Source organism: Pelmatolapia mariae, linkage group LG10_11 (genome assembly GCF_036321145.2).
Source record: "Pelmatolapia mariae isolate MD_Pm_ZW linkage group LG10_11, Pm_UMD_F_2, whole genome shotgun sequence".
In the NCBI taxonomy this organism is placed as follows: Eukaryota; Metazoa; Chordata; class Actinopteri; order Cichliformes; family Cichlidae; genus Pelmatolapia; species Pelmatolapia mariae.
The window spans coordinates 1,517,292-1,534,440 of NC_086236.1; the positions used below are offsets into that span (position 1 = coordinate 1,517,292).

The 17,149-nt window shown below is 44.6% G+C and overlaps 1 protein-coding gene and 2 long non-coding RNA genes across 3 annotated transcripts in view; 2 read left to right on the forward strand and 1 right to left on the reverse strand.

Moving 5' to 3' along the window:
• LOC134637831 (uncharacterized) overlaps positions 1-17,149 on the forward strand; it is a 253,854-nt gene that overhangs the window by 157,704 nt on the left and 79,001 nt on the right. The gene's annotated exons all lie outside the window — the stretch shown is intronic.
• Positions 1,056-3,358, reverse strand: LOC134637464 (uncharacterized). Its single transcript, XR_010095122.2, has 6 exons — positions 2,957-3,358; positions 2,556-2,645; positions 2,291-2,442; positions 2,145-2,177; positions 1,657-1,840; positions 1,056-1,184 (listed from the first exon to the last, which is right to left on the reverse strand). It is a non-coding gene; the product is annotated as an uncharacterized LOC134637464 (long non-coding RNA).
• On the forward strand, positions 5,226-8,245 carry LOC134637128 (odorant receptor 131-2-like). The gene is made up of 2 exons (XM_063487477.2): positions 5,226-6,176; positions 7,868-8,245. The coding sequence occupies exons 1-2, from the start codon at positions 5,226-5,228 to the stop codon at positions 8,243-8,245; spliced, it is 1,329 nt and encodes a 442-aa protein (XP_063343547.2).

Below are 17,149 nucleotides of genomic sequence, written 5' to 3' on the forward strand. Positions count from 1 at the left end.
TTTCCGGCTCTTTTTAGAGAACCGGCTCTTTCGGCTCGGCTCACTAAAAAGAGCCGGCTCTTTCGGCTCCGAACCGGCTCTTCAGGTTGTTTTGTTGCTTTAATTAATTTATTATTAACAACAATATAAAATTATGCACAAAAGGAATTACTAATGTTAAAAAAGTGGTTTTATTTATATATGTTTATATATAAATATATACGTTGGCCCATAGAGACAAAGCACGTACAAACTCCAAAACACATTTCTAGCGTTAACTGAACTTCCAAAACAGAGCTGCCTAGATCACTGAAATTACACAATTGAAAGCATATGTGTATTGTTTGTGTATTTATACACAACCACTCATATATACAGGGTGGGCCATTTATATGGATACACCGTAATAACATGGGAATGGTTGGTGATATTAAAGTCCTGTTTGTGGCACATTAGTATATGTGAGGGGGCAAACTCCTCAAGATGGGTGGTGACCATGGTGGCCATTTAGAAGTCGGCCATCTTGGATACAACTTTTGTTTTTTCAATAGGAAGAGGGCCATGTGACACATCAAACTTATTGGTAATGTCACAAGAAAAACAATGGTGTGCTTGGTTTCAACGGAACAGAGAGGACAGATGGTTTGAAAGAGGAGTGAAAGAGGCCATCTCCCAGATAGCAAGGAAACATTGAAACAATGTTGAGTCAATATCAGGCGATGTCATTGAACCAACGTTGAGATCTGACGTTGACCCAACGTCACTCTTGCACCCATTTTTAATGTTGAAACAACGTCAGGTTTTGATGTTGAATCAATGTTGAAACCTGACATTGATTCGATGTTATATTTTCTAACACTGTTGACATTGAAACAATGTCAGATTCTGATATTGAAACACTGTTGAGCTATGGTGTTGATTTTCCACCTCTTTCGCACAGTTGCTTTTTATTGAAAAAAAACAAAAAAACAAAAAAGGTCAATAGACATGTATCATTTGCAAAATACTTTATTAAAAGACAAAGTTTCCTATTTACATTTCTATGTTTCACGTCACCTTTTATTATTTACTCCGGGATGGGGATGGATGATGGGCGTCCTGCGTGCCACCCGTACGATCTGGAGCATATCTGAGCCATTTCTGGACTGCTTGAGCAAAGACCAACTCAGACATAGAGTTCGCCCCTACCTGCTGCGCCAGGCCATCTAGGACAAAAATAGACACACACACAAAAAAACAAAGACAAAAAAAGGGAATTAGAGCACATGAATAAGCTCTTGTTAATTGTCTTCAGCAGGGAGAAAGTATGTAAACTCCTAGGCTGATAAACATGAAAGTCACCAGGCGGAAATCAGCAAACTGCCACATTTGATTCCCAAAGAGCTATAAGCTGAAAATGTGATATGTCTTAGCATGGTGTGCCGTGTATCCTTTAAAAAAAAAAAAGAAAACATGGGGTCCTCGGGCTGTACAAAGTGTACAACCCGAGGACAAAACAAGCCGAAGACCAAAGACTCCATCTCCAGATTAACCGGACATGAAAGTCTTGTTATTAAGAAAGACAAAGTAATATAGCAAAAAACAGACATAGGAAATGTGAAACGCACCCAGCACATCAATTGATCCCTTTATTGTTCACTTTAGGCTCATAAAACTACAATAAATGTTAAAACTTACCAAATATGCATCTGCACAGCGCTGTCTCTTTAAATGCCCTTTTTTGCTTTGCCTGGTCCTTGGTATTTTTTCCCTGCCCAGTTGAGTACAGAGGCCAGCTCCTTTGTAATGGCATAAACCATTACACGGCGGACTCGCACCTCCAGTGTGGTCCAGCAGCACCAATCAACGCAAAGCGTCTCACCTATAGACACATTTTAAGAGATGGAATTAGCGTGTCTCATGTCTTAAATGTGTATGCAAGTGCTTGTGTGTTTACTTCATGTAATTGATGATAGAAACATGTCATTTGGTTTTCCCTAAAGCCTGATTTTCAAGTCATACAAAGAATAAACCAAAGTATTGGCAGTGCAATGTATTTCTATTCCCTTTTGTTGGATATTCATTTGTTAGTTCTTGTAACTGCTAAAAGTGTTTACTAGTTTTTGCCTGTCACATATATTTGTTATACCATGTAAACTGTGAAATTCCAAGATTTTCAAACTTGCCTTGTAATAGTGGCCTCACAGAGTCTCTGGAATCTACAGAAAAAAAAATCACAACAAGATGACATTCAGGAGTATAAACTGGTGTTTTGAAGATAAGAGTACAATGACATTGTGATGCAGCTTTAAAGCTTTTTTTAAAAGCATACCATCTATAGGGAAGACATCAGACTCTGCATGCTGGCGAGATCGCAAAGCTGTGTCGGTTTGTGCCGGAGTGGCGAAAGGTGCCGGAAGCTGGGTGGGGCATTATGATGGTTGCTATCAGTGGGCTGGGGGGCAGACTGCGGAGTGATGAGGGCTGTTTAGAAAAAGATAATTTTTTAAGTATTTAAGAATACAGACAACTTGTCAAAAAAGTTTCCTTGTGTCAGACACAGATATGTACACAGACACTAGACAGTATTTTATTACCTGGTATTTTCACTCGAGGGGCCTGAGGAAACCATTTTTTTTTTAGGCTGCTCATCCTCTGAGTCCGTATATGTGTACAGGGGATTTGGTCTAAAGAAAAGAAATTAAAAACGGTCTTAAGTAATTGTAAATATGCTTTTGGCATATTGTTTCCTAAAGTTAGTTTGATTTCTAACAACACACACAGGAAACAGAGACGTGCAAGAAGGTACAGTATACAATGAATTTTTGAAGTGCACAAGTGTACACGGCTTTGCATTTTTAAAAAGTTTACAAACTTCCACTTTTTGGACTATATTATGTGGCGATATTGCAGTATGCAAGCACCACAGATATGTATAAAAGACAAGATCATAAATTCTTAACAATCAAAGATATGTTTGTGAATATAAAGGTTTTACTTGTGCTTTCTTTTAAGACTGGTCTGGGTTTCTTCTTCGGACTGAAGGTCAGACGTATCACAGCGTTCACGTGGATATCTCTGAAGACTGCGTTCTGCTTCGTGAAATGTGCCTGGAAATACAAACACAATGTACAGCCAGACATACATTACGTGTGGACAAAAGGTGCAAACGCATAGAAAAATCAGCGGTTTCAAAAATACGCTGGTACGTGTGGACGTAGCCTTATTCATTATTCAAGGCACAAACGGAAAGTCATGTACGCGTGCAACTTAAAGTTAGGTGAGCGTGCAACGTACAGTCACGTGGGCATGCTGCGTGAGCTTTCAAACTGAGTCTAAAGTTTTCGTGTGCGAATTGAAGCGAGTGCTCTCCAATCATCAAAAGTAACAAAGTCATTGAACACGTTTATACAGTTAACTTTACGTTTATCAATCATATATCACAGATTTAGAATTTTTTGTAGTACTAAGCAACTACAGAGCGAAAGTCTGGGTCAAGCGCCGAGGCGACGGCAAGAACAAAGGAAACCTCGAAGCGTTAAAGCTAGCTTTGTAAGGGAATATAACGAAGAAATTATGAAACAAAAATGTTTTCTTTGTTGATATACTTTGTTCGCAGTGCAATTTATTTGTTGCCGGATTGTAAGAAGTATAGACACAATTTCGGGCTCCCACATTTTGTGGGAGCAACTTAAATAACTGTAAAAAACTCGTTAATGTACAACATTAACGAGTTTTTTACTGTTATTCAAATGCAAACATGGAAATAACGAGTAGGAAAAAAAAATCATTCATTCTTACCTTATACTAATCGTGGTGCAGGCCAGTGCAGTGCATGAACTGATGCCTTCTACGGTCAATTCCGCTGAGAGTAAATCAAATGTCCCGCTCTACTGTAGAAGACAATGAATACCTGGGGGGATGTACCAATGTGAGAGGGGTGCTGCGGAATAGTCCAAGTGATCGCTGCTTTAATTTCCCGGTCAACTATACATAAATTGCACGTAGACACGATTTTTTAAAGCTGGTGAACTAGACCAAGTCATTGATAACAAATGAACAATAAATCTACTTTCTCTGGTACTTTATACCCGATCAGTTGCAATGCAATTTAATGCTCAACTACAAATCGATGGTTTTTGATGGTGACCGGAGCCGAATGATCGTCAACTATAAATAGACGTTTTCTCGACATTGTTGTTGTCACCTGGTCGACTATAAATAGATCAAATATCAATGACAAAAAAACAACGGTGAATCAACATCGTTACAACGTCTCTATAGTAAGACCGTCGGTTTACCACAGTATTTCAATGTTGTTACAACATTGGCATTTCAACCCCGACCATATACGACGGTTCGGATGAAAAATCAACATAGATTCAATGTCGTCTTGCTATCTGGGCTATGTCCACTGTGAGCGACCATCTTTGAACAGAGGCGGTGGTTTACGACACCAACTGTCTGCCATCTATAATCCAGTTTTGAGTTCCCTCCCCAGACGCCTTAACGCCCACTCACATCCTGGGCCATCTGACCTCAGGAATTCACATGACAAGGTGGGGCCAGGTTTCACAATAAGCTCACCCGAAACCCTGGCTGATTAGGTCCCACACCCGCTTTCACACCTTGGCTCAGGTGATTAGAGGATCATCAGGGGGTCCTTTTGTCCCTCTTTGGGGGGATACTCCCACTGGGTTTAAATCTGGGACTCCCCACCATTTGACCTTAGAACTGAAGAAGCTTCTCGGATGAGAGGTGAAATGTCTTCAAGCAACTTAAAGAAGTCCAGACGCTTTTCTTTGCAAACTCCTTTGACAACATTTTGAAAGCAACACTGAGCTTCTTAGAGAAGTGCATTCTCTACATTCTACCCATCCTAAGTATTAGGAGCAGCAAGCTGCCACTGTGTGGCACTGAGGGGCCCTGTTCACATGTGGAGAGACTGTGTGAACCAATCAGTCAGTGTGATAAATGTTTGAAATTAGATTACATCATCTGTTACTGGCCTGCTAACCATGCTGACAAATAACTGTGTCACATGAGCTCTGTGTTGTAAAGGAAATGATATATGACATTCAAATGCAGGCAAACCTGGCAGACCAGCCCTCCATAGGACCAAGCACAGACTAAAGCCTGATAATTACCTGCACAGGTAAACAACTGGAGATTTAAACCATAATTAGGAATAATAGAAACTTATTACATTCTTCTTGTCTAATGATATCAATGGGTTAATATCTAATTTTTTCTATGTTTCTTTTGATATGTCTGATATATCTCAATCTCAGACCAACATCTCTGTTGGACTGCATGACCTAGAAAGAGGTTTGCTCTCCTCCCTGACTACATTACCATGCTGTGTTTTCTTCTGCATTAATGTGATCATGTTATTCACCTTGAGGAGTAAATCAGTGTTTCGTGAAACCTGCCGTTACATTCTCCTGTATAACCTCATTCTTGCAGACACTCTACAGATGGCAGTGAGCCAGATACTATACATGATGTCTATTTGTAGAATAACGTTACCGTATCCTGTCTGTGGTATTCTTGTCATGTTTGCTAATCTCACCAATGAAATCTCTCCTCTCACTCTGGTGCTGATGTCTCTGGAGCGATATGTAGCTGTGTGTTACCCACTGAGACACGCTACTATCATCACCATCAGAAACACAGAGGTGGCCATTATTATGATTTGGATCTTTTGTTCACTGAATATTCTCATTCGAGTTCTGCTGCTGTTAGAATTTCCATTTGAAGAGCTGCAGAGTCTGCAGATGAAAGACTTCTGTAGTACTTTTTTCATGTTTCTCACACCTGTATCTCATGAGTATGACAAAGCTTACACTTGCTTTCTGTTTGTGTCGGCTTTTGTTGGAGTCACTTGCTCCTATATAGGTGTTATGTTGGCAGCCAGATTGGCCTCCACAGACAAAGCTTCAGCCCGGAAGGCTCGTAACACCCTGCTGCTACATCTGGTGCAGCTCGGCTTCAGCCTCTCTTCAACTGTGAACAATGCATTACTTTTAGTTATCTCAAAAACTGTTTCAAGAAGGGTGCTGGTGGTTGTGCAAAATGTTTTTTATGTGTTTCTTATCATTCTCCCCAGATGTCTGAGTGCACTTATTTATGGTCTCAGAGACCAGACCATCAGACCCATCCTTGTTTATAATCTATGTTGTCAATTGAAACTCACAGTTGTGACAGGGAATGCTAAGGTCTCCCCTTAGTGTGTCTTTGTGTTTGCTTGGCTCTGTCATACTGTAATCTGTTTTTTAAAAATCAGCAACACAGCCGAAAGATTAATTTTCTGAAGTTAAATGGTCATTGTTGGTGTTCTTTTTCCTTTTGAGAAAAATTATGTTCGGCTGTAACTTTTTTCAGTATTCATTAAGATTCTGAGTTACAAATGTCTGTAAATTTAAAGGTCCTTATTCAAGCTGTTATTCATTAGTTGTACCAACACTACAAGTTTCCTTCATATCGCTCTGAAGAAAATATGTTTGGAGTTATTGCAACAACTTAAATAAATTTTTTCTTGAGCATTTTCCTCAGTTCTTGCAAATCTTTCAAGGGTGACAGGGAAAAGCACACACAATAAATGTGTTATTTACTGACGAAAAGTTATAGTCGCATTATTACATATTACATCCACACAGTGAGCGGTGTGTATGTTTGTTTGTTTTTTATTCTTTTTAAAAACAAGGTGGATTTCACACAAAATTATTTAAAATCACATTTATCTTGTTCCTTTTTTTAAAGATTTGCTTTTTGACTTGAACAATAACACAAAACCAAAAATGTCTCATGTGAGAAGAGGCAGCGCAGACACAGTTCAGGGGTCCAGCTGTGTAGGAAAGCAGGTCTGGAGGATGGCCACGCGGAGGACGGTGGCAGGAGATGCACAGTGTACCCAGCCAGCTCAGGATGCCTCTCGGGCTGCGGCAAAACAAAGTCCATTGCAGGCTGGGTCAGCTGGGTCATCAACATGATTTTCATCAACTTAATCACATAGGAATACTTTTTCTCAATTTTTCTCCATAACTCTGTGTTTATCTATCACAGCATATAAGATTAATTGTTTTTTTTTAGATTAGTGGCTCCTCAGTGTCTCACTGACTTCCTATCCTATCCTTCTCACATATAGCCTCCAAGGCCTTACACATTCTAAGCGAGGGGCCTGTTATTAGAATCATTATTATGATTCGAAGGTAAGCGACCCATGTTGTAGAAGGTAAGCGACCCATGTTGTAGGGACGGGTAAGGTAAGCGACCCATGTTGTAGGTGACGTCAGACGCCGGAGATTTGGCGGAAAAAAAGCGAATGGTAGCGTAGAATTTAACAAAGTTTCTTTATCTTCACTATTACCAAATATACTAATCAAATTGTCATATAACTAACTACATCTGTCATATCACCTCTAACACCCTGGAGGACAACGGGGAGAGTTTAGACGCTCTCCAAGATTACATCGACCGCTGTTTCCAAGATATAGTAATGAAGAAGGCCCAGAGTGCATCTTCCCCGGCCAAAATTGAGACGCCGTCATCGAAGAGATGTCGCCCGGCAGACTCCCCCGGAACAACATCGCCTGCCGGCAAAGACATTGCAGACATTCTGGAGTCAATCGACAGGCGATTGTCCAGTTTCGATGCGAGGCTGTCTCTGGTGGAGATTTTACACCGGGAATTTAAATCTCTGAGAGAATCCCTGGAATTCAGTCAGCAGCAGGTGGAAACGCTTGCCGCTGAAAATGCCACGCTACGGGAGTCGGTCAAATCTCTCACCGATAACGTGACCCAGCTAAACATAGAAAATAAAAAAATAAAAGAGTCCGTTATTGATCTACAAGCCCGTAGCATGAGAGATAATCTTGTGTTTTCTGGTATTCCAGAATCTCCCGGAGAGGACGCGGAGGCAACGGTGAAAAGCTTCATTAAAATCCACCTGAAGCTGCCGGAGGACACCGTAAAGAACATCGCCTTCGATAGAGTGCATCGCTTGGGGGGCGTGAGGTCGCCGGCCGGGAGACCACGTCCTATTGTGGCCAAATTCGGCCAATTCAAACAGAAGGAGCAGGTGAAGAGTCGCGGCAGGGAGCTGAAAGGAACGGACTTCAGCGTGAACGACCAGTTCCCCAAAGAGATCCTGGAACGACGCAAGGTCCTGTTTCCAGTTCGACGTAACTTCATCCAGAGAGGCTCCCGTGCTGTCATCTCCGTGGACCGGCTCTACGTGGACGGACAGCTCTACCGCGACCCCGGCACCACTCCGTGGTTATATTGACTGCACCCCAGATAAGAACCCGCTACACTCTTTTCTTATCCACTCACACGCTCTCCTTTAACATGTGTTTAACCTAGTAATATCAGTATGATGTCATAGCAGATATAACACCGTCACCCTCCGTCATTGCTTTAATTGGAATGTTTCCGTTTCTTTTCTTTTTTTTGTTGTCGCTCACAGTTCACGTGGTTTCTTTCTTTCTCTTTTCTTTCACTGCTGTGATCACCTACTTCCCCACTCACCTACAAACAACACCCTCTATTTCTGCATATTCACACACCACGATCACGCAAACACATGCGCTCAACGGCAGCACATTTACAACAGCCTCACAGCGCGCACAGACTTACAGGACACATAAACAAGCCACGCCTGTTCATATTAGTGAATATTCACACACATAGTCAGACTTATGGAGCCTCTCACCACACTTTTTTTCTCTTTCTATTTACAAACAAGTGATGTTTCCACATTCTCTTCACCCGACTAAAGGAAACACCCAGCGCACATCATTAGACATACACACACAATTATGGGCACGCTGAGGTTTGTCACATGGAATGTAAATGGAGCTGGCACCAGAGGAAAGAGGTTAAAGATATTTAACCAGCTTAAAAAACTACAGGCAGATGTTGTTTTATTACAAGAAACTCACAGACCTGTCACAGGTTTAAATGAACTTAAAACACCTGAGTTTCCTACTGTGTTTGCAGCCTGTTATAATTCTAGACAAAGGGGAGTAGCAATTTTAATACATAAAAATGTTAATTTTACAGTACTCGATACAGTTATAGATCCAGAGGGTAGATTCCTAATTATTAAATTATCAATACTGAACAAAAAGCTATGTATTGTAAGTATATACGGTCCAAATGTTGATGATCCCTCATTCTTCCACGTTTTTTTTAGTGCACTCTCTGAACATCTTGATTGCACACTTATTCTTGAAGGCGACCTCAACCTTGGACTAAATGAAGAAATGGATAGGCTCAATACAGCAGGAACTCAGCGTAATTGGCAGTCCACAAATATAATCAAACAGTATATGAGCGACTATGGTCTTTGCGATGCATGGCGCTCCCTCCACCCCAACAGTAAGGAATATTCTTTCTTCTCACATGTTCATCACTCCTATTCTCGTCTGGATTATTTTTTGGTCAGCAGCTCACTGCTGAGTGACATTTCAGACACTGAGATTCACCCTATAGCTGTCAGCGATCATGCTCCTGTATCTTTAACACTAATGCACAAGAATAATATTACACCAAGTAAAAACTGGAGATTTAACACATCACTGCTCAAAGATGAAGACTTTATTAAATATTTTAAAAAAGAGTGGACTTCATATTTAGACTTTAATGACACTCCCGGAACATCTGCTTCTGTTCTATGGGAAGCAGGGAAAGCTGTGATGAGAGGTAAAATAATTTCTTTCTCATCACATAAAAAGAAAGAAGAAAACAAAAATATTCAGGAATTAGAAAAAACCATCAAATCCTTAGAAGAAGCCTACGCGTCCCACCAAGATCAAGAAATAATGAACAAAATATGCAAAACAAAACTAGCATTAAATGAAATTATTAATAAAAAAAACAGAATTCCTAGTACAAAGACTTCGCTTGCAGAATTTTGAACACAGTAACAAATCCGGTCGACTTCTAGCTAACCAGTTAAAAATAAATAAAGAAAAAACAACTATATGTGCTGTTAAAGATCTATCGGGGAACACAATATATGACCCTGGAAGAATAAACAACATTTTTAGGGATTTCTATGAAACTTTATACTCACCACAAATAAACCCGTCTAAAAATGAAATTGATCAGTTTCTTGACAACGTAACTCTTCCAAAATTACTAGACAGTCAAGCAATGGCACTGGATTCGCCACTGATGCCAGGTGAACTCCAAGAAGCCCTGACAAGTATGCCCAATAATAAGGCTCCAGGTCCAGACGGCTTTCCTGCAGAATTCTACAAAGAATTCTGGACAATTTTGGCACCAGTATTCCACAGAATGTTGCAGGAAATCAAGGAAAATGGCAGACTTGTCACGGTTCTGGGTCCGTCGGACCCAGTATTTTGAGTTTATTATGCTTTGGTTTATTTTGCTTCTGGGATTGTTTTGTTGTTCTCTTGTTGTGGTGATGATTATGATGATTATTATTATTGGAGTTTCATGTTTCTGTTATCCACGTTTTAGGAATTGTGGTTTCACTTATAGTTCAGTTCCATGTGTCATTTTCTGTCTGTCTCTCTGTGTTGAGTCCGTGTCTCTGAGTAGTGATTCATGTTTCCTGTTTTATTGTGAAAGTCCTTGTCTTATGTTAGTGTGTCTAGCTTCGTTCCCCAGTCTCGTCAGCCCTGATCTCTCCCAGCTGTGTCTCCCTTCTGTTGCCCATTCCCTCATTACTACCCTGTGTATTTAAGCCCTGTGTTTTCCTCAACCCAGCGTCGCGTCGTACCATCAGTTTATGCCTGTGTGTTTTGGTTCTCCATGTTCAGTGTTCACTTCATGTTTTGTTTTCGTGCCAGCAATAAAGCTGAGGTTTTAAGTTACAATTCAGTGTCAGAGTCCTGCGTTTGGATCCTCCTCTCCACCTGCCCGCACACAGAGCCTTGACAGAACGACGCGACCAGTAATGGATCCAGCGGACTCACTGTGGAAGCGCAGCTCCCGTTTTGACGGGACCCGGCTAGCGCTTGGAGGGCCTCCGTGCTGCCGTTCCTCACTAGCAGCCTACCCTTCGGCCCACTCATCTGCTTCCTCCCCTCGGACGCCCCGGTCGCGCAGAAAACGCTCCAGCCGGTCCCGGGAGGATTACTACGAGCCTGCAAACAACCAGCTTACGCCTGCACAGGCGTTCTACAAAATGTTAGGAATTATTATCGTGCCACCCGACTCACCCAGCTTTTCCACATCACCGAAGGAGCAACCACAGCAGAGTCTTTCCTCGTCACATTCTGCCAGCGCCGCTCCCTCTTCAACAGGGAGGCCGCGAACGCGCCGCCAGCACTCACAGCTCCAGCAGGAGCCTGGGATTCATCTCAAACAACCGCCTAGGGTGAGTGACGGAGTCTCCCTTCAGTCACCTTTCGTGCCTAGGGATAAACAGACTGTTTCCCCCAAGGACTGTTCTGTGTCCCAGTTGCATGTTTTTGAGGTTGCCCACTCTGCAAAAACTAAATGCCGAGACCCAGTTTGTGATATTTGGCATTTTGAGACCGTTCCTGAGCTTCTCCCTCCTCTTGTTCCTGCTCCTAGGGTAGCTCGAGCCCAGCATTCCCCTCCACCCGTTTCAGTTCCTCAGGTGGGAGGGGTTGGTGTTCAGCTGGTGCCAGCACCCATTTCTGTGTCAGCTGGAGGCTCAGGTGAGCGCTTCCAGCCGTTTTTCTCGTGTTCTGAAGGCTCAGGAGGATTAGCTCAGTCACCATCTCAACCACCATCACTACAACCTTCACTGCAGCCACCCGTAGCTCAGTGTCCAGTGTTCCCTGCTCAGCAGCCACCCGTAGCTCAGTGTCCAGTGTTCCCTGCTCAGCAGCCACCCGTAGCTCAGTGTCCAGTGTTCCCTGCTCAGCAGCCACCCGTAGCTCAGTGTCCAGTGTTCCCTGCTCAGCAGCCACCCGTAGCTCAGTGTCCAGTGTTCCCTGCTCAGCAGCCACCCGTAGCTCAGTGTCCAGTGTTCCCTGCTCAGCAGCCACCCGTAGCTCAGTGTCCAGTGTTCCCTGCTCAGCAGCCACCCGTAGCTCAGTGTCCAGTGTTCCCTGCTCAGCAGCCACCCGTAGCTCAGTGTCCAGTGTTCCCTGCTCAGCAGCCACCCGTAGCTCAGTGTCCAGTGTTCCCTGCTCAGCAGCCACCCGTAGCTCAGTGTCCAGTGTTCCCTGCTCAGCAGCCACCCGTAGCTCAGTGTCCAGTGTTCCCTGCTCAGCAGCCACCCGTAGCTCAGTGTCCAGTGTTCCCTGCTCAGCAGCCACCCGTAGCTCAGTGTCCAGTGTTCCCTGCTCAGCAGCCACCCGTAGCTCAGTGTCCAGTGTTCCCTGCTCAGCAGCCACCCGTAGCTCAGTGTCCAGTGTTCCCTGCTCAGCAGCCACCCGTAGCTCAGTGTCCAGTGTTCCCTGCTCAGCAGCCACCTGTAGCTCAGTGTCCAGTGTTCCCTGCTCAGCAGCCACCGGTTGCTCGGTCTCCACCTCCACCAATGTTTTCATCTCAAATTCAGTCACCCGTAGCTCGGTCTCCACCTCCACCACATTCAGCTCCGCTACCCATAGCTCAGTCATTTCCACAATCAGACTTACTACAAACTTTGTTACAGTCCATAACCCAGTCAGTAGCGCAGTTAGTAAAGGAATCGTTAGCTTTGTCTTCTGCTCAGTCAGCCACTCATCTTCACCCTCAGTCAGGGGTCCCAATTGCCTCTGGCCCTGCATCTACTCCAGCTGGAGGGCCCGAGGAGCCCGTGCAGCCTGAAGTTTCGTTAGCTGGGGGTTCAGGTGAACCCAGACAGCATCCTGCCTCGTCGGCTGGAGGGCCCGAGTCGCCCGTCCAGCTTCAAGTGTCGTCAGCTGGGGGTTCAGGTGAACCCAGCCAGCCTCAAGTGTCGTTAGCTGGAGGGTCCGAGGAGCCCGTCCAGCCTCAAGTGTCGTCAGCTGGGGGTTCGGGAGAACCCAGCCAGCCTCAAGTGTCGTCAGCTGGGGGTTCGGGAGAACCCAGCCAGCCTCAAGTGTCGTCAGCTGGGGGTTCGGGAGAACCCAGCCAGCCTCAAGTGTCGTCAGCTGGGGGTTCGGGAGAACCCAGCCAGCCTCAAGTGTCGTCAGCTGGGGGTTCGGGAGAACCCAGCCAGCCTCAAGTGTCGTCAGCTGGGGGTTCGGGAGAACCCAGCCAGCCTCAAGTGTCGTCAGCTGGGGGTTCGGGAGAACCCAGCCAGCCTCAAGTTTCGTCAGCTGGGGGTTCGGGTGAGCCCAGACAGCATCCTGCCTCGTCGGCTGGAGGGCCTGAGGAGCCCAGCCAGCCTCAAATGTCGTCAGCTGGAGGGCCGGAGTCGCCCGTCCAGCCTTATGCCACATCTGCTGGTGGGTCCGAGGAGCCCACCCAGCACCACACCTCTTTAGCTGAGGGTCCTGGAGGACCCAGACAGCACATCCTCCCGTCTGCTGGCGGTCCGGGGAGGGCTGTTCAGCCGTCATCATCATCATCATCATCATCGCCGCCTGCAGCATCATCATCATCATCGCCGCCTGCAGCATCCGCAGCTTCACCCACGCCTGCAGCAGCCGCAGCTTCACCCACGCCTGCAGCAGCCGCAGCTTCACCCACGCCTGCAGCAGCCGCAGCTTCACCCACGCCTGCAGCAGCCGCAGCTTCACCCACGCCTGCAGCAGCCGCAGCTTCACCCACGCCTGCAGCAGCCGCAGCTTCACCCACGCCTGCAGCAGCCGCAGCTTCATCCACGCCTGCAGCAGCCGTCCCGCTGCCGTCAGGTTCCGCAGGCGCTCCGCCTTCGTCCACGCCTGGCCCGGCCTCTGCTCCGCCTTCGTCCACGCCTGGCCCGGCCTCTGCTCTGCCATCGTCTGGCCCTGCGGTTGCCGCACCGTCATGGGACCCGGTCCGTCCTGTTCCGCCACCGCTCTGCCGGCCGTTTTCCAGGCCTCTAAGTTGGCATCATGGCCGTCGAGGACGGCCTCCAGAAAGAGTTCGTCGCCGCCGCTGGCATCGCGGCCGACCTCCGGATCTGCTCAGTGGCCGCCACTGCCTTCCACGTGGCCGGCCCCCAGAACTGTTTGCCCGTCGCCGCCGTTGCCGTGTGCACGGTCGGCCCCCAGAACTGTTTGCCCGTCGCCGCCGTTGCCGTGTGCACGGTCGGCCTCCAGAACTGTTTGCCCGTCGCCGCCGTTGCCGTGTGCACGGTCGGCCTCCAGAACTGTTTGCCCGTCGCCGCCGTTGCCGTGTGCACGGTCGGCCCCCTGAACTGTTTGCCCGTTGCCGTGTGCCTGGCCGGCCCCCTGACCTGTGTTGGCTCCTGTGTGGCCGACCTCCGGGTCGACCCCCTGAACCTTTCATGGACTCTTGTTGAGCTCTAGTTTTGTTTTGGTCTTTGATGTGTTTTCCGGTGTTCTTGAACTGTTTTCTTGTGTTGTTTGGACTGTTTGGACTCTTGTGCTCCTTGTTTTTTGTTTGGTTTCTGTCCCTCCATCCTGGGCCCCCTCCGCCCGCCCTGGTTTGGTGCTCTTGTTTCGTTCTGGTTTTTTGTTTATGGCTGTCGGGAGCCAGCCCTTAGAGGGGGGGTACTGTCACGGTTCTGGGTCCGTCGGACCCAGTATTTTGAGTTTATTATGCTTTGGTTTATTTTGCTTCTGGGATTGTTTTGTTGTGGTGATGATTATGATGATTATTATTATTGGAGTTTCATGTTTCTGTTATCCACGTTTTAGGAATTGTGGTTTCACTTATAGTTCAGTTCCATGTGTCATTTTCTGTCTGTCTCTCTGTGTTGAGTCCGTGTCTCTGAGTAGTGATTCATGTTTCCTGTTTTATTGTGAAAGTCCTTGTCTTATGTTAGTGTGTCTAGCTTCGTTCCCCAGTCTCGTCAGCCCTGATCTCTCCCAGCTGTGTCTCCCTTCTGTTGCCCATTCCCTCATTACTACCCTGTGTATTTAAGCCCTGTGTTTTCCTCAACCCAGCGTCGCGTCGTACCATCAGTTTATGCCTGTGTGTTTTGGTTCTCCATGTTCAGTGTTCACTTCATGTTTTGTTTTCGTGCCAGCAATAAAGCTGAGGTTTTAGGTTACAATTCAGTGTCAGAGTCCTGCGTTTGGATCCTCCTCTCCGCCTGCCCGCACACAGAGCCTTGACAAGACTACCACCAAATATGAATTCTGCCAACATTAGTCTCCTACTAAAACCAGGCAAGGACCCTTTATTTCCCTCAAGCTATCGTCCAATATCTCTTATAAATGTAGACCTCAAAATAATCTGCAAAGCTCTCTCAAAAAGATTAGAGAAAATAACCCCCCTCTTAATTCATCCTGACCAAACTGGTTTCATAAAAGGTAGGCACTCATCAACAAACACTCGTAGATTACTTAATTTAATAGACTACTCATGCAGTAAAAACATTGAAACCATAATATTATCTCTAGATGCAGAAAAAGCGTTTGACAGAGTTAACTGGAAATTTTTATTTGCAACTTTACACAAATTTGGTTTTGGAAACTCTTTCATAAACTGAATAAGAATATTATACAATTCCCCAACAGCTTGTATCAGGACAAATGACCAGACATCCTCCAGCTTCTGTCTCCTGAGGGGCACCAGACAGGGATGCCCACTCTCCCCTTCACTTTTTGCAATTTTTATCGAACCACTAGCGGCAGCATTTAGACAGGCTACAACAATTAAGGGCATAAAATGTAAGAACATAAAACATAAAATCAGTCTCTATGCGGATGATGTGTTGCTTTTTCTGCAAAACTCACAAACCAACCTTTCTGAGGTAATTACTCTAATAAACTGGTTTTCAAGAGTTTCAGATTATTCAATTAACTGGCCAAAATCTACAGTTCTTCCCATTAACTGCTCCTTCCATAATTCTTCTTCTGCCCCACTACAATCTGGAAATATTAAATATTTGGGTATTAATGTTTCTCCTAAGCTTTCAGACTTAACTAAATTAAACCACATCCCACTTCTAAAGAAAGTAGAAGGTGATCTGACTAGATGGAAATCTTTACCCATATCACTCATGGGAAGGGTCGCCACTATAAAAATGATGATCTTGCCAAAAATAAATTACTTATTTTTAATGATCCCTAACAAACCATCACAAGATTGGTTCAGATCTCTGGATTCATATATTTCTAAATTCCTTTGGAAAGATAGACCCCCGCGTATCAGCTTAAAAACGCTACAAAGAACCAAGGATAGAGGAGGATTAGATCTGCCTAACTTTCAACAATACTTCTTAGCCAACAGGCTTCAGTTCATTTCAGAATGGTTAAAACATACCTTCTTAGATGAACCTTGGCTAGATGTTGAACAGGCACTATGTAATAATCTAGAGATTTCAGACCTACCATTTATCAGCTCAAACATCAAAAGACATGAATGCTTTAAAAGCATCAACATCAGCTTTTCTCTGACAGCATGGTGGGAGTTTCTAAAAATAACGGAGTCTTCATTAATCCCATGCAAACGTACACCTATCTGGAACAACCCTGACATATAGTTACACAATATGGGATCAACAAGAAAAGATTTTTAGAATATCAACAAATTAAATCCATAGTAAAAAAGAAATTTTACCTCAGTCAAGCTGAATTACAAACACCACCAAGTGCGGTACACTTTCTTACTCTTAAATCCCCCAAATTATTATCTAAAATATACAGAACACTTTCTAAAATAGATGAATCAATATCCCTTCCTATTGCAAAGTGGGAAGCAGATTTATCAGTAAGCTTAGACCAAAACTTCTGGTCTCAGGTATGCTTAAAAACCTTTAAATTGATTAAAAATCCCAGTCTGCAATTAATACAATACAAAATACTACATAGAGTGCACTATACAGGTCATCGGATGTTCAAGATGGGCTTCACATCTTCCAACAACTGCTCACACTGTCAAGGCAATACACCAGACAATTACATCCACGCTCTTTGGTTCTGTCCACCAGTGCAGAAGTTTTGGCGCGAGATATGTGAAGACTTATCAAAGTGTCTGAAATGTAACATTCCAGCCTCCCCTTTAGTGTGTTTGTTGGGAAAATTGGATGATGTCACTACAGAAACTAATACAGTCCACATGGTTTTTACTGCCCTATGCATCGCCAAGAAAACGGTCCTCATGAACTGGAAAAATAAAAATAATCTTAATTCTAGCCAATATAGAAACCATCTAATAGATCACA